The following is a 21,227-nucleotide window of genomic DNA, read 5'->3' as shown; positions in this document are numbered from 1 at the left end:
ACGGATCGACTGCACAGGTTAGGGTAAAAGTTGGAGCAAGAACACCTGCTTCTCTGGGCCACCTGGTGATCACTCCTTTACGTAACAAAAGAGTGTACGTGGCTTAGCTTGTGAGGTGGTGGCAGGGTATCGAAGGTTTGGGTTTTGTATCACTAACTGCAGAGCCCATCCGCATAATGTGCTGTTTGGTAGTTCTGTCTGTGTGCATAATTTCTCGTTATCCCTGGATCCTGCCTCATCCCTTCTTACACCACTAGCTTAGATCATCACTAAAGCCATGTTCTGTTTTCTTACTGTAATAAGGTGCTGTATTACACGTGATGTACTGAAAGTGTCCCAGTACGATGCACTACTTACGACAGCCATGAACGTGTACTAAATGAACCCTACCACGCTTGACAGATCGTCCTGGAGTCCAATTACCTGACGTGGGTGTTCTTCTGGTCACTCGTCATCACCTTCGTCGGATACAGCGCCATCTACCTTCTATACACCGGTGTGCCCACGTTAGTATACTTTCCCTCCCTCCCTCCCTCTCTCTCTCTCTCTCTCTCTCTCTCTCTCTCTCTCTAACACAAGACAGATACAGCCACCTCCATCCTAAGAACATCATCATCATCATCATCATCCAGCAACAAATTCCTCTCTCCTCTCATGCTTTTTTTCATCCACCCTGAAATTGACCTAACCCACCCATTCACCCACCCACCCACCCACCTAATCTACCCACCTATCTACCCCAGCGAGCCCTTCATCCGGTACGGCATCTACTGGGCATACTATCGCATGTTCGAGAGTGCGTCCCTCAACCTGGCCTTCCTGGTGCTTGGGGTGGTGTGTCTGCTGCCGGACCTCCTCGAGAAGATCTACACCCACTCCAAGGACAGAGGTACTAGGAGGGACAGTCTTAGTAGGAGCCAGGTGGGTTGGTGGAATTGTGGGATTTTTTAGTCAGGTGGGTTGGTGGGATTGTGGGATTGTTTAGTCAGGTGGGTTGGTGGGATTGTGGGATTTTTTAGTCAGGTGGGTTGGTGGGATTGTGGGATTGTGGGATTTTTCAGTCAGGTGGGTTGGTGGGATTGTGTGGGATTTTTGAGTCAGGTGGGTTGGTGGGACTTTGGGATTTTAGTGGGATTTTAGTGGGATTTTAAGGTGTGAGGACCAGAGGTATGTCTTATCGGGGCATTCTCAGTAAGGGCGAGGCGGATGTATTATTGTGGGATTGGAAGATTGGAAGATTAGGGGTTATATACAGGATGCTCTTTGAAGGAACCAGGTGAGTGTAGGACTATGAGGTTGTGAGACTGAAGATTGGTAAGAATTAGGGACCTCATTTCTAAGCTCTTGTAAGATTAAGGTGTGTCTAAGGATAAGATTGTCTGCACTTATATAGCAACCGGACGCTTCACAATCAAATAAAGATGGCAGGATACGAAAACATATCTTTCTATGGTAGTAGACTTGTTTTAATCCCATAAATTGGTTACAAGCTTATTTCAGTCCCATAAATTGATTACAGATTTGTTTTAATTCAATAATTTGGTTTAAATATTTTATTAATGCTTCCCCAGATGGAACTTCTGCTTATGTGCTAGACGTATTGCAGGAAAGCTCCCTATGGCGAGAAAAATCGTCTCGTGACCCAGTGTAAAATATATAAGTGTCAGTTGCAGTTTAGGGAAATATCTAGATTATCCTCATACGGCAGCCATCATTGTATCTGTGTCTTCATCTTAAGCTTGATTTTAGCTTGTATGAGTGGTTGTTAAGAAGACCTCAGTTCCCCTTCTATCATCATCATCATCATCCGGACCTCCTTTCCCACGCAAGAGCAGGGTGAGGAGTAGCAATGTCCAGACAGCACAAATTTGCCCAATCCAAATAAGCCACACTTCCATTCATTCATCATTCAAGCCCCCGGAATCCTGGCTCTACCGGATACGCCAAAAACATTCACCACCTTCTATCAACAGTGGTGTTCCTTAAGGCTCCCACCTTCATGTTTATCAATGACGACTATAATTCCACCTTTCACTCCACCCTTCTCTTCCTGTGTCTGTCATTGCAATCACAACTTTCACATGCTGATACTATGATTATTATTTCATGCTGGGGGAAATAAATCCTGTATTGTTACTTGAAAAAAAAAATCTGCCTTTCTTCCACACACGATCATCAACAGGACTTCCTTCCTACCTTCAGACGCATACAACTCATTCTTCCTCCATTTCTCATATTATGTGTCTCTCCTCGTGACCAGTCATGGCAAGATTGCATTACTTCCGTTGTTAAATTAGTTTCTCACAGGTTAGTCGTGCTGAGTCTGCCCAATTCTTTCGCCAGCCCAATTTGCTGACTGGGTAATGGGGGCTGTACGCGCTCTTGTGTGCGGTACAGCTCTCATGTGTGTGCGTGTGTGTGTGTGTGTGTGTGTGTGTGTGTGTGTGTGTGTGTGTGTGTGTGTGTGTGTGTGTGTGTGAGAGAGAGAGAGAGAGAGAGTTTTACTGAACACATCTAAAGATTTTCTTAACTCTACATCCCGCTAACATACATACATTTCTTTTTTTCAGGCGAGTAAAAGAAGCTCCCTGGCAAGCTTAGTGGGTGAGAACAACATAGCCTTCCAACCAGAGACGCCAGGGAGCCAACTCGTCACCGAATTATAGGAACACCGAAAGCTCTAACCAGGAAGAATCATGAGGCACCAGGCATATGAGTGTGTCGCGTGCGTAGTTCCCTATTGTTCCACCGCACTACAATGCCCATCTTCACAGGTCCCCTTACCCTAAAGCCATCTCCACCATCATCTTTTTTCCTCTGCCTGACGTCCTCGACAATTCAGCACCACATTTCTCTTTTATATAAGTCATTCAACCTCATTCACACTTACATATACCTCGCACCTTCAGCCACTTTCATATCTACCCCTCAACCTCACCCTCTCTTACACCCAGCCCTCAACTTCACTCACTCTCATCAACCCCCCAACCTCCCTCATCTTACATCCACCCCTCAACCTCACCCACTCTTTATGTCTACCCTTTCATCCTCACTCACTTTTACATTCACCTCTGACCTCACTCTCTCTTACATCATCCACCCTAACATCCAAGACTCAAACCTTATGCACCCCCTCAATCAACTTCAGACCTCCACGCCCTCCATCTCCTCTGCACGCACTCCAATGATATACTATGTTCGCTACTTTCACTTGTATGTAACACAGCCCCTCATGATTTCAGAGCACACACACACACACACACGCACACACGCGCACACACACACACACACACATTTATGTACGATCTCCTCCTTGCCACAAAATAATAACTGATAATTCTTGTTCTGATGTGAATTTTTATGCATGTTGGTCTGCTTTATGTAATTTACTCTCCCTGTTCTTTTTGTTCTTCGTTGAAGGTGAGGCACTGAGAATGTGAGGGAGTCAGGGAAAAGGAGTGAATATGAAGGTGTTGTAGAGCTACATGTGAGGTGGGGAAAGTAAGTGTAGGTGAGGGGAATGAATATGAGTGAATGTAAGGTGCTGTGAGGCTATTTGTAGGGGGTTAAGGAAGGTGACTGAAGGTGAGGATGTGGGAGTGGGTAAGATGAGTGAACATGAAGTGCTGTGGAGGCTACTTGTGGGAGGTAAGGAAGGTGAGTGAAGGTGAGGATGTGGGATTGGGGAAATGAGTGTACATGAGGCGTGGAAGTTACTTGTGGGAGGAAGAGAAGGTAGGTGAAGGCACTGTGGGGGGGGAGGGATAGTAGCAGGATGAGTGAACGTGAGGTGTTGGTGAAGCTGCGTGTGACAGCAAAAAATTGAAAAAAAAGAAAATGAAACTGTTACGTCATCTTTTACCCTTGAGATGGACTCAGTGTTGTCTTGGAAAATGCTAACTGGGAGAGCCGGACTGAGGAAAAAAAAAAATGCAGGATAGAAGGAACGTAGAATGATATGATTAAGAACCCTTTAATAAATGAAAACAAAGAGATTCCATCGAAATTTTAGGCAGAACAGAGAACACGAATGACAGCCACCAAAACTGAGGCACTGAGAGGAAAACCAGCTGTGGTATTACTGTCTCTTTCCCTGTCAATCAAATAAGGGTCACATAACACAGCGCATCATAACACAACTGAACCACTGATTAGACAGACTTTGCTGATCTTCCACAAAACCCACCGATATACCACAAAAATACCCCCGCCAACACCATGACACCAGTCCTGAGTGAGACATCCCTAAACCACGTATTCAGTATGGGGGCGGTAATTAGTGCCAAAGTGGTGACATGTAAGGCATATGACACGTAAGACTGCTGGGCATCAGGAAACGGGGTGTCAGGTCTGAGAGAAAGAGAGAGAGAGAGAGAGAGAGAGAGAACACTGTCTTCCATGACTGTAATTACAACTATATTTTTGCCATCTGAATTACCGTGACATTGAATCCATTTCAACCTTATTATAAATGTTTTAATGGATTGTACGAATAATGTGATAAATGAAGTTGTGATAAAAAAAAATAAATGCGATAAAATAAGCACAAACTTTTCAATGCCCTGCTAGATGATGTCAGGTGATGTTTATAATGATGATAAAAATAATGATGAAAATAATGATGATGATAATGATGATGGTGATTTGAAATTGCCTGACGCCGTATCCTGTTAGAGACGGCCCTGACAAAATTACCTCCTAGTATTTTCCTCCCTACTCGCAACGATCCTGTCCTCCCAAGGCTCACCATTTAATGCAGTTTATTCAAAACTCCAAGAAATACAATCACCTTTCATTTCTGTGATATAAAGACACACTAATCACAAGTAAGAACTGTTCACCAACGCTTCACTGTCCTCTTTTTATTATTATTATTATTATTATTATTATTATTATTATTATAATTTACAATGCCTTTAAACAATACGGGTGATGAAAAAGTGGGCATACACTTCCTTTCCATGTGTCGGTCTCCCAGGGTACACTATTTTTGCACCACCCAATAAAAACCACTTACGTCGTCCATGAGAGGATTTTACTTACTCCTTCAGTACGATGACTCTCTCTCTCTCTCTCTCTCTCTCTCTCTCTCTCTCTCTCTCTCTCTCTCTCTCTCTCTCAGTTACCCTAGTCACCCCCCAGACGAATATTTTCAGGTCTAGAAATACTTCCATATTGAACAAAGACTCAGTTAAACCGTTTGGTGTGGAATATTCTTTCTTATTTTGCTATGATCACCCACAGACATTGATAAGAGTTGAGGAACATTGGGTCAAAGTACAGCAACGTCCGTGAGCTTTAGTATTTCTCCGTCAGGGGACCACAGAGTACAGAGACGTTTGTGAGTTTTAGTATTTCTCCGTCAGATGGCCACAAAGTACTTAAATGTCCTTGGGTTTTAGTATATCTCCCTCAGATGGCCACAAAGTACAGCAACGTCCGTGGGTTTTGTGATTTCTCCGTCAGATGGCCACACTTTCACTGGACCACGTTTCCAGGCTGCTGTCATCTAAGTAGTGTGGGTGACTACAGTTGTTCTCCCTATAGGCGTTTCCTCCAACATTTTCTTGTATAGTGTCTCTAGTACTAGAAGTTGCGCGTCCTTTTTCTTTAACAATTTCCTTTATAGTCTCCCCGTTATTTATTGCACGCCAGTTTTCTCTAGCGTCTTCTTGGATCGTCTCCCTCATCGTATTTTTTTCATCTCCAGTTTCTCTTTCCCGCGCTGGTTCGGCCACGGGGTTAGGATTCGGTATTTTGGTCACCTCCCACAGGCTAGTCGGACCCTCCACGTGGTCGAAGGCGTCATTCACGTACTCAAACCTCTTCAAGGACACGGCTCGAGGCTTCTTCTGTAAAAATAAAGAGCAGTAAGAAATTTGTAAAGGTGAGTTCCTTGGTAGAGAGGCTTCAACGATCAGCCTTTGTAGGTACTTTGAAGGTACTAAGGGAGTCTAGTGGTCAGTGCTTGGCTTACAGAAACCATTTATTTATTTACTTATTTTCTTTTATTTTTATTAAGCAGTGAATCTGATAATATATGAATATCTCCATATAATAGGCAATTTAACAGATTTGAGGCACCATTCACAACAAGGATATACAAAAAAAAAAAAAAAGGCATTTGGTTAACCATTCACCAAGTTGATGTTTGTAAGCGGAATATATATATATATATATATATATATATATATATATATATATATATATATATATATATATATAGTAGTAGTAGTAGTAGTAGTACCCACTGGATAGCAGGAACCCGGCCACTTCAACCGGGAGGTCCCAGAGATCTTTTGCTAAGGCTGTGTTGAAGGAGTGTCTGTGCTGTGATAGTGTGATGTAGAGGTGTGTGTGTGTGTGTGTGTGTGTGTGTGTGTGTGTGTGTGTGTGTGTATTGCTATGTATCGTTAAGCACTGTCCAAATCAATGGACGCTCCGAGAAAGACAAGTACAAAAATTAGGGTGCTAGATAGTTGCGGGAGCTTCAGGCCACAAATATGAGGCTTCGCTAAAGTCGCTGAAGTCTACGGGAGTGAACCACCTCGTTTCAAAAATCATTAGTGAGAAAAAGACGGACAAAATCACTCTTACAGAAGCTCTCGCATCTAAAAATACAATGAAATATCTCCAAAAACATGCAATAAAAACAAAGCAAACAATAACACAATGCCTAAACTAACCTGGTAATAACAAGAGTCAACAACAACAACAACACACATGCACCCGACTACAAACAACACTGCAAATAAAAGACAAACGTTTAGCGAGGACACATAGGGACGTATTCTAGCTGGCTTGGTAGACTCCGTAGCACCTTTTCCTTAGCGATTTATTTTGATTAATTTGTCTCAATATTATTCACTCCTTTACTGTGTCATCCGAAGAGTAGGATTGTGTGAGGGGAAAAAAATCCAACCCACAATTGTAAACGTTAGTCCATTACACTACCAGGCGTCCTATTTTGCACAGGTTTATATTCTTTTCTATGTTATTTATGTTTTTGTTTTTGTTTTTATCAGACGCACTGAACACGCTAAAATATTTAATCTGGTAAGAAGGAGGTGCTAGGAACCCGCCATAACCAGAAAAACAAGACAAAATAGAAACTGATCACTTGACTACCTTACTGAGAGACGTATAACCACAAGGCCACAGACAATATTTGATTCCATGATAAGCTATGGTAACACAGAAATTCCAAGACGGCTGCCGAGTTTTAAGGTCCACACACAAGACAATGAAGATATAGAGAAAATGAAAATCACACTTCAATGGAAAGTATGTGAAATTACTTAAAGATCACACTAAAACAAAGATCAAGACAATAACACAATTTTGGACGATCATAAAATATAAACTGAACTGTGGAGAAATACTCTCCTGAAATGTATGGGGAGGGGAACACAGGGAAGAGCTTAGATTATTATTATTATTATTATTATTATTAGTATTAGTATTAGTATTAGTATTATTTTTTTTATGTTGAGAATTAAATAACTTACTTTTTCTCGCGTTTCCTTCCCACCACTAATATCCACTTGTTTCTATGAGTAAGTCAAATCCTTCCCCTCCCCCTGCGACCTCCCCTGACCTCGGCCGACCTTCTATTGCCTCTCCCTGTCCCCTGACCCTCCTGACCCTTACTGACCTCTCCTTGACCCCTGCCACTCCTGCTGACCTTGTACCACTTCTCTCAAACCCCCGACCCCTTTCACCCCTGCCCCTGCCATCCTTGACCCCCTGACCCCGACTGACCTTGTTCTACCTCTCTCTAACCCCATGACTCCTACTGACCTTGTACCGCCTCTCCCTGACCCTCTCGTCGCCGAAGGAGCGGTATACCTTCTCGAGGACGTCCGGCAGGAGACATACCACGACCAACAAGATGGTAGTCAGTTGCAGGGCGGGACTCTCAAACAGGCGATAGTAGGTCCAGTAGACGCCGTAGTTGTCGAAGAGGTCACTGGCGAAAAAGGGGAGGATTTACTACACTTCCTTCACTCTAACTTGGCGTAGATTTTCGTCAGTCTATAATTTAACTTGGGCCAGATTTTCGTCCTTTCGTGGATTATTTCACGTGGCTCGTTTGCTGTGAAAGACTGCTACGGCGCTACATCCTTCCCACAACACTCCTTCGTAACTAGCGTAGTATTCTAGTGTTAATCTGTCACAGTCCGGAATGCAAGATGGACAGATGGTAATTTTAGATCAAGTTGGAGTAAAAGGAGTATAATAGACACCATCATTATACCTTATCTTGTCTCCCCCCCTCCCCCCAAAAAAAAAGCTACTTGAAATGATGTGATGGTATGTGGAAGATTGCTGTGTGTGTGTGTGTGTGTGTGTGTGTGTGTGTGTGTGTGTATGTGTGTGTTTTATTATGACTTTAAAATTCTCTACCAAGTGACATGTAACAAATATACTACTAAAGTGTATCCTGTGTGACGTAAAGTTCGTGGTTATTGGTGAGTGTACTTTTTTTTTTTTAAGTGTATTCTTTAAAAAATGGAAAAAAAAATCTTCTCGGATGCTACTCGGCCAAGACAGGAACAGCAGGAATGTTGCACAATATTTAACACCAACTCACACTGCAATGATGTGTCAACGCCAGAGGAAGTACAGGACGGTGGAATTATCACCTCGTTGATATAATCATATTTGTGCTAAAAATAAAAATAAAAAAAGGTAAAGCAAACAGAGCTCTTCTTCACTAAAGGCGTGATGATGATGGTGATGATGATGATGATGACGACGATGATGATGGACACTCACAGAAGGATGTCCTGGTGGAGGAGTGAGAGACCCACTTGTCCACCTCTGTGATGATGATGATAATGATGATGATGATGATGATGATGACGAGACACTCACAAAAGGAATCCCTGGTAGATGAGGTTAAGGCCCACGTAGCCCACCCCGGTAATGACGAAGGACCAGAAGTAGAGCTGCGTGATGTTGTGCGACTCCAGGACCAGCTGTGGGCAAGAGGCAGGTCACGCGAGATCGTACAAAGGTCATACAGGGATCACAGAAGGTCATGAGGGAGTTAAGCGCGTCATAGAAGGTCACGGGTCAAACGAAATCATGCAAGGGTCATGTGGGGCCATACTAGGTCATGAGGACGAATTTGTTCAGGATAAGGGAGATTGTTTGAACTGCAGGGGTTAGATGTAGCCTTCATTTTGCACTTCCATTGCCAGAGTCTTTCCTAAGCTGAATGAAATCGTCTGAAAGCAGCAGATATTTACCATAATGAGACGTGATCGGGTTTAAGAGATTAAGGAACTCTTTTGCAAAAAAAAATGTGGTGGAAAAGTCTAAAAGAAAGTACAAATTCATATTCGTACACACGCCACTAATACTCCCCCCCTCACACGCACACACACACACACATACACACACACACACACACACACACACACACACACACACACACACACTATTTTCCTATCCGGCAAAAGCAGGAGGGTCTGGAGGGTGGAGGAGAGAGCTTTCTGTTGTGCTATCCTTTTCTCCCTTCTTCTATGATTAAAGTTTTGTAGCAGCGTTAACGCCTGGCCGCCTCGTAGGGATCGTAAGGTCTGTGTATCTGTATAACTCTCTCTCTCTCTCTCTCTCTCTCTCCTTACCTACCTACCTTGCAGTTAGTGACGAGTACGCTGAGTGAGACCAGCGTGGTGCCAAAGAGGTACAGGTCTGAGGTCTGGCCTTTGGGTAGACCACACGTGTCGTCCCAGCAGGCCCCCATCAGACCGAAGTACAACACAGCAGAGTGCCACACGCCTGGAGCACGTGGTAGAGGCGCACGTGAGGGAGGAATAGGTGGGTGGGGTGATGAGGGAGGTGGTGGGAAGGTTTGTGGTAAGGGATAGATATATGACAGAGGAGAGAGACATGTTTTGGGAATAGAAATGTGGTTGGGAAGGTGGGTGAGAGGCTGAGGATGGGTATGTTGTAGGAAAAGGCTGTGTAGTAAGGGAGGTGGTCGAAGAGGGAGGGGGTATGTGGTGGGAGAGGAGAGAGTGTGGTAGGACTAAGGAGGCATGTGGTAGAGGAGACATACAAGTGGGATGGAAGCACCTGGCACACTCCATACACATACAAGAATGAAAATTGGTAGGTGATTCATGCAAGTGGCAGGGGAAACAAACACGTGGTAGTGGATTAAGTAACATGGTGGGGGCAAGTATATGGAAGAGGAGTCACAGTACATGGTAAAGGAGTCATGTATTTGGTAGGAAAATCGTGCACTTGGTATGGAAGGCAGACACGTGGTAGGGAAATCATCCAGGTGGTAAAAGAGACAGACACTGTATTATAGAATCATGTACTTGGCAGGGGAATCATGAATGTGGTAGGAAATTTATGCACTTGGAAGGACATTTTTAGAGAACATGGTAGGCTTGAGACAAGACAGACAGACTGGTGGTAGCGAGGCAGGCAGCAGAGTAAGCAAGGCGCAAAAAGGATGGCAAGAGAGAAGCAGAGAGAGGGATGTGACAGGGAAGGAGAAAGAGAAGAAATAATGATAATACGACACAGGGAAATAGGAAGAATAGGGAGACGGGGAGAAAGAAACAGAAGGAAACTGAAATAAAAAGAAGGGGGAGAACAACTGAAGGAAAATTAAGCAGGAGGAAGGGAGGGAGACATGGGGAAAGCAAGCGAAGAAAATCAGGGAAAGGAGGGGAGAAGACAAAAGAAGGGAAATGGAGTAGGGAAAAAGAAGAAGATAGGAAGGAAATGGAAGTGGTCAGAACAGGGAAGAGTTACAGAAAGCATCATCATCATCATCAACATCATCATCATCATCACTCACCGTAAAAGGTCCACTTCATAAACGCGAGCCAGGACATAGCAGCGTTGCGTGCGTTGAGGCGGTAGAGGTGCGGGCGTTGCAGCAGGAGGCGCTGTGGGAGGCTCCGGTCCAGAAGTCCAAATATGAGCACTGGCAGCGATGTGTACGTGATGTTGTACATGGTGAGGGCCAGGCTTTCGTACACACTCTGGGGGAGGGGGAGGGTGTACAGTACGTGACGGGGGAAGGGCGTAAAGTATTTAGTGGAGAAGGGGTTGAAGGGATGTGATGTAAGACGTGGGGGGAGAGGGGAGGGAATGTGCTGCACGTGTTGGGAGGGGAAATGATGTGCTGTGCGTGGTGGTGGTAGTGGAGAGGGAAGGGATATGCAGTACTTGATGGGAGAGGGAGAAAGGGTGTACGGTACGTAAATGATGGTGGTAGTGGTGATGGTAGTGATGGTGGAAATGGAAAGAATTGTGAGAGTTATCACGGAATTGATGAAATTATGAACATGTAATTAGTTTCTCTCTCTCTCCCTCTCACTCTGTCCATCTATCCGTACCTGGGTAGAAAATGCGTTCCAGATGGCATAGAAGAGCTGTGGTGTGATGAAGGCCACGTTCTTATAAAAGGAGTACTGGACCAAAGTGGACACCCTGACGTAGTACCAGTGGCCGTGAACCAGCAGCGCCCTCTGCAGGAACCGGAACCGGGCGAAGGCGAAATCTGAACATCTCACTGCCTGGCGCCCCTCCTTCCCCATCACGCCTGTGGGGGGTGGAAGAAGGTTTAGGGAGCGGGTCAGGGTTAAGGGAGAAGGAGTTGGGGTAAGAGGGGAAAAAAGAAAGCGGGAAAGTATGGAAGAAAGGAAAAAGTTGAAATAAGGATAATATGGAAGAAAGGAAATGAAGAATGAATGAAAATATGAAAGGTAAAAAAAAAAATCCTCCGAACCCAGTATTTTAAGTGTGTGGAATGAAAATCTGTTATGAAAAACAGCCTGAAAATACCTGAAAATTTTGTGAAAAAGACCTCACTGACAAAGAGTCCTTCACTGTTTTCCCCAACTACCTGTAGCCTAATTATATTTTATTTTGTACATGAAAGAACCCAGGGCTGTGGGCCTGAAAAAAAAAAAATGTCCTTTCCAAAGAAAACAAGACAAAGGACAAGAAATAAAGATTAATTCATTTCAAGATGCCTGGACAGAATGCATTTCAAAGATCGGAGGTCGAAGGCAGAGGGAGAGAATGATTCAGGAAGACAATACCAGAGTTGACTACTTGTTTGCTATCGGTATTAAGAGTCCCGTCACGTCTCCTGTCTTTCTCTTCATGGACTTTGAAAATTAGGGCGGTGGATCCAAAGCAAGTGATCATGACGACAATATGTGATCAAATAAATGTACAGGTATCAGTATGGCTGGCTGCGGACTCGTGAAAATGAGTGTCAGAGTCCTTGTGGAGAGGAGGGACGACAGGACTCTAAGTTGCCGAGTGCCGACTGTACACGTAGGACTCACTCATGTCCGTACGATGAAAGGACATTAAAAGTTGAACCCCATTTTGAGCCCACCTAGTTCGACTGCCTACTGCACATTAAGGCCATCCTGGGGTCTATCTAAAGAAAAGGTGTAAACGGTTGAACCCCATCTTGATCCCACGTACTAACTCTGGTCTGTATCATCAAAGGGTTTAAAATTTTGAACCCCTCGATAAACTCACCTACCCACTCAGGTCTATATAAAAAAAAGTGTGTTAAAAGATGAACCCCTCTATGAACCCACCTACCCACTCAGGCTTTTATGATGGAAGGGTATATTAAACTGAACCCCAGGCCTTTATGATGGAAGGTATGTTACACTGAACCCCAGGCCTTTATGATGGAAGGGTATATTAAACTGAACCCCAGGCCTTGATGATGGAAGGACATATTAAATTGAACCCCTGGCTGAACCCACCTAGGCCGATATGCGCCTCCCGGATCATGGACACGTCGTTGGCTCCGTCCCCTATGGCGGCGCAGACGGGGCTCTCCTTGGATGTTTTCACCAGCCGCACCGTCTGGAGGGGAAGAAGGGGGATGTTTTAGGGTGATCTGAGTTGCCCTAAGTCCGTCGTTCCCTCTGCCTCAATGGACGTAGCATACACATACACACACACACACACACACACACACACACACACACACACACAGCACATACTCACACACAATTTATTTATTATAACAGATTATAACACATTTAGCTTAGTAAAGTTTAGTCGGTGAGAGAGAGAGAGAGAGAGAGAGAGATAACCTTGTAACTCCCTTCCTCACCTCTGCTTTCTGCCTGGGTGACATCCTGCAGCAGACCACTGCGGTGCACCTGCTGCTGAGGGTGTAGAAGAGGGCCTTGTGGGAGTCCAGTGCCACCTGCAGTGCCACCCCGTCCACCACCAAACCGTAGTGTCCGTCAGCTTCACTCTCTTCCCTGGGCCAGTCACCACACCAAGGCATAAGGTGAAAGGTAGAAAAAATATATATTGAGCATAGGAGCCACGAACTAGGATGACATGAAGAACAAAGGTTGAGCTTTTTTTTTTTTTCTGTGAGTCTCCCATCCTCCTCCTGCTGATAAGAGATTAATAACTGTTCATGCGTACTCTACATATCCTGTAAGACAAAGGGTTCCTGGTAAGAATACGTGTACTAGAACAACTGTAACCACACACACCTGGTCTACTAAAGGTGGAGGGTATGGAGTCCGTTCCAATCGTACTGTGAGTCTCTGTCTAGATGACCCTCAACACGTAAACTACCACCAAAGTAATTATCTGTTATAAATGGTTATACTACAGTTTTAACTAGCAAAGGAATTCATAACACACTCAGAAAACGTATAGATAAAAAAAACTGACGTGTGTAAATGTGAAAGATGACGCAGACGATATGAAAGCGTGATCAGTAATGTATATTACGGATGTAATAACACAATTCAAGCCAAACTAGCTTGAGACAGGGACCATGGCGGCAGAGAAATAAGAATACATGCTCAGAAAATGTGGAAACAAATGCACAGACAATGTATAGGCGTGCTATGTTAAAAAATGCAGAGGCTTAAGAAACTATAAACAGAAAATGTGGATGTAATAACTTTTAACGTACCGTATGCAAAACTACAGTGTAACAAAGAAGAATGACGATAGAGAAATACAAACGCATGCTGGGAAACAAAATATAAGAATAGAAAAAAGACAGTCTATGCAAAACCTATGCAAGAAGTGAAAGGTGAAGAAATACAAATGCATAATTAAATAAAGTGAAGGTAATGCATGATCATAGGCCAAAATTTGTCTCACTGCATTTATAGAACACTTGGCGTAGCAGTGGTGTGTTGAGGGACGTACAGACAGGCTTGGATGCAGGTCAGGGCGTTTTCTGCGTCCTTGACCCCGGTGATGGACAGGACGGTCATGAAGCGCTTGAAGTGGCCGCAGGAGTAGGCGATGTTTACGGCAGTCTCAACCTTGTCCCCCGTCAGTACCCACACCTGCATCACAACATACAGGATAGTAAAAAGAGGGCAAGTATAGTAATAGCACTTATTCTGTTTATGTGATGAAGTGATGATGTTACTCCAACCTTTTATTCCTCACCATCCCAACTGCACACCACACAAGCAAGTAAGAGGAGGTGACAGTATAGTAGCAGTACTCCTCCGTATGTAAGCAGCCAGCAACCATGCCCATGCACCACACGGGTAAGTAAGAGGGCATTAAAGTAGTATTCGTCAGTTCCTCCCACGCCTGCACGACAGAGCGAATGGAAAGTAGAACAGTTTATCTTTAATCCTTCAGCACTCACACCTGTACACGACACAGGTAAGTCAGAGAAGAGGCCAGGTGTTATGAGTACCATCGTACCCCTCTGGTACTGTGACGAAACTCATACCTTTCCCCCGCGACCATCCAAAAATGTAAGCCTACTCCTCACCAAGAATTATTATAAGAGAACGACAGGTATAACAGAGGTGGTATATCTCCATGCAAATCATCCTCAGCCAGTTAGTACCTAGAATAACAGATCAGAATTATAACAAACAAGTCTATTCCTAGAGTGGCTTCTATGGATAATCGATGAAACTTTATAATCCCGCCAGGCTAGCACTGACACAACTATACATTACCTTAATGCCGGCAGCCCTGAGGTTCTCCAGTGTCTCCTGTACACCGTCCTGCAAGAGGTCCTCTACCCCCGTGGCCCCCAGCAGTGTCAGCTCCGACTCCATCTTGTCCGTCACCTCCCTCACGACTGCCTCGCGATCATCCACAACCTGAACACATGCGACACACTCCATGACCTATCAAGTCTTTTAAAGTTTACATCTGAGTTATCTTTTGTTTTGTGAAGGAACGTAGCATTACTTCATAACACTTCTCCGAAACCCTCCCCCCCAACCTCTGATTATATGTCCAAATCATCCCTCACCACCTAATGCCAACCACAGTCTCTTTGGGTGTTAAATATTCCACCATTAACTATTTCACGGTCGGGATAACTCTAGCCTTCTATTCCAGCTAATGCCAGAAAAACCAAAGAGTTGGAAAAAAGGAAAAGAAAAAAAGTCTGACCTGCTTTGCCGTGTTGAGGTGCTTGGCAAATTCCGTGTATTGGTCCTCGTTTAGTTCCCTCCGCGCCACCGCCAGCGTCCGCAGACCCAGCTGTACCAGGCGAAAGATGGTTTTATTCGGTTGAGAGTGAGTTATAGGAGTCTGACTGTTATCAGAGAGAGAGAGAGAGAGAGAGAGAGAGAGAGAGAGAGAGAGAGAGAGAGAAACAACTATATCATATTCCTGGCAGTTCCAAACAATTTTAATCAATCTAGGGAAACCTCTAGTCCATTTGATTCAATCTATGCATTTGTTCTTCTCAAACTGTTAACCCTTGTGATTTATATGTTTAGTTTATAACACTTGGAGGCGCTGACAAGGAGCCTACATGTGGTGGCGCTCTGTACCCTGGACTGAACATCTGCGGCATCCACCCGGGAGCCGAGCCTCCTCATATTCCTCCGCACCTCGCCGTGGGGTGGGACCCTGGTCCGACCCTTGCGAGGCGCTGTGGGCTACGGGGACGTCTGTTTCCTGCATGGTTTGTGTTCTGTGTTGTATCAATGGGACGGCTCCGCAGAGGCAGTTGCTTGCCTGTGGTCGATGAGTCTGCTCGACCAGACTGACCGAGATTGAATAACAACACTTGGATATCCAGGTATTGCCTCGGCTCAACTACACATACGTTTCATAAAAGTTAAAGACGTTTACAATGCTTTAGAGATTGACAGAAACACCACAGCAGCGGAAGTTGTCTGGTCTTTGTTTACTATCATGTCACTACTATCTACTAAATTAGTTGTTTCCCTCTGTAAATTCTGTCAGGCTCACCATGGCGTAGTCATCGATGTGTTCGACTGTTGTCTGCCTGAGGCGCTGATGGTCGGGGTCGCCTTGGCGGCACCTCTGCAACACGCTGCTCTCAGCGCCTTTCGTCAACAACCACAACCGCCCCGTCGCCTCCTCCCGCACCACCACCGACATGCACTTCCGGTCTGCACACACCACACGTTACCCTACGTCCGCTGTGTCGCCACTCCTGGTCTAGAGCCACGAGCGGAGCCACTTGCAGTGTTTCTCAATTAGGTCAGTACTATGTCCGGTCATTCAAAAAATATAGGCTTGTATTACTAGTCGCTTCGGAGAATTCGTAACACCACTTATTTCTCAATGTATTCTCCACACCACACTTAATCACGACTTGTGTGTTACTGTTGCAAACTAAGCCGATATCAAAACCATTGAACCAACTCGTACAAGAATGTTAAGGCGCAATATGTAAAATATATCGCTATAGAAGAGGTGTTATGAAGCCTCCAATGCCACCTATATTACGACCCTATTAGTTACCAGGGAGACAAGTGCGTGGTGGCGTACCTGAGTCAAATTCGATGACCTGCAGCCTGGTATATTTCCTAGTGTTGCCCTGCACCCGCACTGTCAGCTGGTCCTTGTACTGACCCTCAAACACCACGCCGTACCTGAGGGCAGCACCAGCTCAGCCTCTCACACTCATCACATGCCGCCATTTGCAGCCAAGTATAACAACACACTCCAGACAAGAAAAATGGGCTCTAGATGTGAAGAAACTGACAAATACGTATTTTTTTCGTGTAGCTGTGGCCGAAATACGAGTATGTCCTATTTTCATGGCTGATGACACCTGAGTGTTCTTTTCTGAACCTCACCAAAAAAAGTTATATAACGTTGGAGAGGCTTTTCCTTCTTAAATGATGAAAAAGAACTCTACAAAGTACAACATTACCATCATTCTCAACATCCAGCACATAATATAATGGAATAATCTTGTAGTGAGCTAACCTGGCACAAGCCTCAACCAGTGCCTTCTCGTCCGGACTGGCGGCCTGGTACTGTATGCCGAGGTCAGCCAACGCCACACCGTCCTGGGTCATCTGCACCTCCGTTGTCGCCTTGACGTCCAGGCTGACCTGCACCGTGTGGCACAGGGCCAGGGTCACCAGGAAGTCTTCAAGTTCTATCTGCAGGTAAAAAAAAAAAAAAAGTTACCTGTATGTTTGCACTTTAGGTCCTCTCGTTCTAGATATGATGTGCATGTAACAGACTTGTTTTAATGTGTACCACATCCAGTAAGTTTTGCATGGAGAATCAAATTATTTGGGTGGAATGACTAAGATGAAGCCTAGGTAGCATGAAGACTTGCAACACAGAAGGATACAGGAGCCCTCAGTGAAGGTCCACATAATACGAGGGAGAGAGAGAGAGAGAGAGAGAGAGAGACAGACAGACAGACAGACAGACAGACTAACCGGCCACGCAAGGAGTGGGTGTGTTCTGGTGGCAGAGGTGTTAAATGCCCTCAGCTCGCCCTCCTCCTCCACGTACCTCACCCCTGCCACCGAGCACTGCCTGAAGTTCATTGTGTTCTCCGTCAGCGTACCTGTCTTGTCCGTGAATAGATACTGCACCTGCGGGAAGGGGGAGGGGGGAGGTTAATGAGGTACGGTACAGTTGCAGACAATTGTGATTTTACATCATCATCATCATCATCACCATGGACATGAAATAATAACACATCAAGAATAATAATAAAGAATGATGAAAATGAGTTACTTATTTGTAGGGAAATGGCAGTAAGTTAGAGATGAAGTAAATCGGCTAAATATGGATATGAAGACGATAAAGAGAGTTGAGAAGGGGACATCAGATGAACCCTCTTACGGTCGGAACAGCTCTTGCATTCTTTTCAGCAGAGTATGCCTATGAGCGTGAATCATAGGAGGCTCAGAGACTTAATGAGAGATAGAAAATGACAACTTTCTTTCCTTCTCCTTGTGAGTGTGTGTGTGTGTGTGTGTGTGTGTGTGTGTGTGTGTGTGTGTGTGTTTAGTATCCTTAATCCTCCCCCCCCTCTCTCTTTCTCACACACACACACACACACACACCTGGCCCAGCTCCTCGTTGAGATCTGAGGTGTTACACTTGCACCTCTCCCCCGTCGCCTCACACTTCATCTGGTCGTCCCACTCCATGAACATCGCTCCAAGGAACTTCTGCATCTCTGAAGGGGTGCAGGAGAAGGTTAGAAGATGCAGGGTTACACAGACACACAGCCGACACAGATACACAGATACAAGTATACAGACGACGCAAATACAAAGGCATCACAGAGGGGTATGTGTGTGTGTGTGTGTGTGTGTGTGTGTGTGTGTGTGTGTGTGTGTTTTATTATATACTAGGAGCTAAGCCACACGTAACCCCACAGTACCTTATCTCTCACCACAGTTACAAAAATAATAATCACTCTCTTTTGTGTTTTATATCGGTATTAGTTTTACAGTGGAAGGTTAGCCACTTGTACCCTAAAAGTATTCATCACCTGGTACTCTTAACCCAGTGCTCTTAATTCTGCTGAAGAGATAGCTTATTATATTACTTTACCTTACCTGAGTCTTTGAAAGAATTATTGTTGTTGTTGTTGTTGTTGTTATTATTATTATTATTATAATTATTATTATTATTATTTACCTCTTTACTCCAAGGTCGTAGTCTCCATTATAATCAAGTTCATACCTGGCGATTTTATATTGCGATTTTGTTTAACTGTAATAGGGACGGGATTAACACCAAGGGTATATTTATTCCATCGGGAGAGAGAGAGAGAGAGAGAGAGAGAGAGAGAGAGAGAGACAGACAGACAGAGAAAGAGAGACAGAGACAGAGACAGAGAGAGGACATCATCGGACTGAAAGGCCTTAACTAATACCACCAACCTATCACATGGTCTGGCACAGGCTCTACCAAAATTGCGTCACAATGTCTATCATTCTGCTCTATCACACACCCTATCACTTGCTTGATTAACACTATCACATGAATTATCGTATCCTCTATCATGTAAAAAAAAAGAAAAAATCTATTCGTTTTCTGTCATTTCTAACTGTATAACTTTTGCCATTAATTCGTTGTGAGGGATTTTATCTAAGGCTGTTTGAAAATCTAAAAATATTATGAGATATTTTCGGGCAGGCATGTAAAGCGAGCACACACGCACGCGCATACACACACACACACACACACACACACACACACACACACACACACACACACACACACACACACACACACACACACACCATTCATACCCACAGAACCTCACGTACAGATGTTACAGACCTAGAGTGACGTAGAGAGAGATGGGAATGATGTAGTTATAGATGACGAGGAAGGAGAAGGAGTCCTGGGCTACGTCTCTGCCGGTGGCCTCGGTCTGGTTCACTCCCAGGTACCACATCTCTTCGGCTGTGGATGGATGGATGGATGGATGTGTGGGTGGATGGACAGAGTGATGGAGGAACTGGGGACAGGTGGATAGATATGACTAGGAAGAGAGACAGGCAGACAGGTTGGTAAGTAGGTAGGGAGGCGGGTAAGATAGTCGGCAGAGATAAAAATACAGACAGACAGATAAATAGATTAGTATTTTGAAAGACAGGGTCGTTGGAAGAGGGGTCGACAGGGAGTTTGATTGAAAGATATGAAAAGAAAGAGAGGTCGATAGGAGGAGCATATATACTGTACATATATTTTATATATATATATATATATATATATATATATATATATATATATATATATATATATTATACTATTACACATAGAGAGAGAGAGAGAGAGAGAGAGAGAGAGAGAGAGAGAGAGAGAGAGGTTTGTACTGTACCAGTCATACAACACGATAAGATAACTCCGATAAGAGATTTCATGGCTATGTATGAATGCCATATTTTAAGTGGCTTTGGATATTTCCTAACACCAAATCCTCGGCTATTTATTAGTCACAAAATACCTCAGCTAACCTTGTGTTACTAATGAACTCTACGCCAATATCAAGAATAGGTTAATATGCAAAATAAATCGCTAAAGAAGAGGTGCTACGGTTCAAGGTGTCACTTTCCCTGTACTTTATCAGCTTCAGGAGGAGAGGCCTTACTGAAGCGGAAGAAGATCGTCAGACACAGGAAGCTAAACCCGGAAGAATATACTGATGTGGAAGTGAGTCATAGGAGCCTGAGTGAAGATGTATTCCTACTTATTTTATGTCCCAGGTCAACTACATCCAATAACTGTTTTAATTTAGTTATTTATTTACTTCATTGTTTATCTTCCAACCTATATTTCCTAGCAGTCTCTCTCTCTCTCTCTCTCTCTCTCTCATCTTTTTCTTTAATATTTTCTTTCAGACTCACTCACCTTGTTTACTCTCAATTTCTCCCTTTATTTTTCTTTACCTAAGTGCAACGTATCACATTCCTACACATCCCATTTCCTCCTTATCTTTCACCTCTTCCACCCTCCAACTCCACTCCTTTATTTCAACTCCACAATACATCCCTCCACCACACATTCCCCCTCACATCCAGCGTCTATACTCCATCCACTTCAACTTGGTCTAAAACTACCATTTCTCCATCTTGAGTGCTAAGCTGTAACAAGAAATTAAAGTTAGAAATGGTGCCAGTCACGAAGAAGTGCTATGGAAAGGATGTACAGTCGCAGTATTGTTTCGTTTTGGCACTGTACCATGGGAAAGAAGCTGCAAAATGGCAAAGTTATCCTCCCCCTCATCCCTTTCACTCCCTCCCCTCCCCCTCAACCCCTCTCATTGTCTTCCTCCCCTCAGACTTCTCTCTCACTGTCTCCCTCCCCTCAGATCTCTCTCGTTGTCTTGCTCCCCTCAACCCCTCTCATTGTCTTCCTCCCCTCAACTCGTCTCATTGTCTTCATCCCCTCATATCCCTCCCACTGCCTTTCTCCCCCAGACCTCTATAACTGCCCCTCCCCTCCCCCCCCCC

General features: G+C 44.4%; 2 protein-coding genes across 2 annotated transcripts in view; one reads left to right on the top strand and one right to left on the bottom strand.

The window, feature by feature from the left end:
* LOC145412437 (phospholipid-transporting ATPase IF-like) overlaps positions 1-5,402 on the top strand; it is a 55,294-nt gene extending 49,892 nt beyond the window's left edge. Inside the window, exons 25-27 of the mRNA XM_080282322.1 lie at positions 403-506; positions 744-921; positions 5,367-5,402. Coding sequence (XP_080138448.1) covers positions 403-506; positions 744-921; positions 5,367-5,402 — 318 coding nt within the window. The remainder of the gene's footprint in view (positions 1-402; positions 507-743; positions 922-5,366) is intronic.
* Positions 5,403-5,462: 60 nt separating this feature from the next.
* Positions 5,463-21,227, bottom strand: part of LOC145412435 (phospholipid-transporting ATPase IF-like) — a 31,438-nt gene continuing 15,673 nt past the window's right edge. The window contains exons 11-27 of the mRNA XM_080282321.1: positions 19,552-19,671; positions 18,321-18,436; positions 17,685-17,843; positions 17,218-17,396; positions 16,774-16,877; positions 16,228-16,391; positions 15,418-15,507; positions 14,973-15,119; positions 14,194-14,336; positions 13,124-13,277; positions 12,768-12,870; positions 11,370-11,575; positions 10,826-11,012; positions 9,644-9,789; positions 8,878-8,981; positions 7,801-7,969; positions 5,463-5,852 (exon numbers count right to left, since the gene is read on the bottom strand). Of these exons, the coding sequence (XP_080138447.1) occupies positions 5,463-5,852; positions 7,801-7,969; positions 8,878-8,981; positions 9,644-9,789; positions 10,826-11,012; positions 11,370-11,575; positions 12,768-12,870; positions 13,124-13,277; positions 14,194-14,336; positions 14,973-15,119; positions 15,418-15,507; positions 16,228-16,391; positions 16,774-16,877; positions 17,218-17,396; positions 17,685-17,843; positions 18,321-18,436; positions 19,552-19,671 (2,681 nt within the window). The remainder of the gene's footprint in view (positions 5,853-7,800; positions 7,970-8,877; positions 8,982-9,643; positions 9,790-10,825; positions 11,013-11,369; positions 11,576-12,767; positions 12,871-13,123; positions 13,278-14,193; positions 14,337-14,972; positions 15,120-15,417; positions 15,508-16,227; positions 16,392-16,773; positions 16,878-17,217; positions 17,397-17,684; positions 17,844-18,320; positions 18,437-19,551; positions 19,672-21,227) is intronic.

Source organism: Coenobita brevimanus, chromosome 93 (assembly GCF_032717465.1).
Source record: "Coenobita brevimanus isolate Jiangsu-jjx chromosome 93, ASM3271746v2, whole genome shotgun sequence".
NCBI lineage: Eukaryota > Metazoa > Arthropoda > Malacostraca > Decapoda > Coenobitidae > Coenobita > Coenobita brevimanus.
The sequence above is the reverse complement of the archived record's forward strand: the minus strand, read 5'-3'. Positions and strand labels throughout refer to the sequence as shown.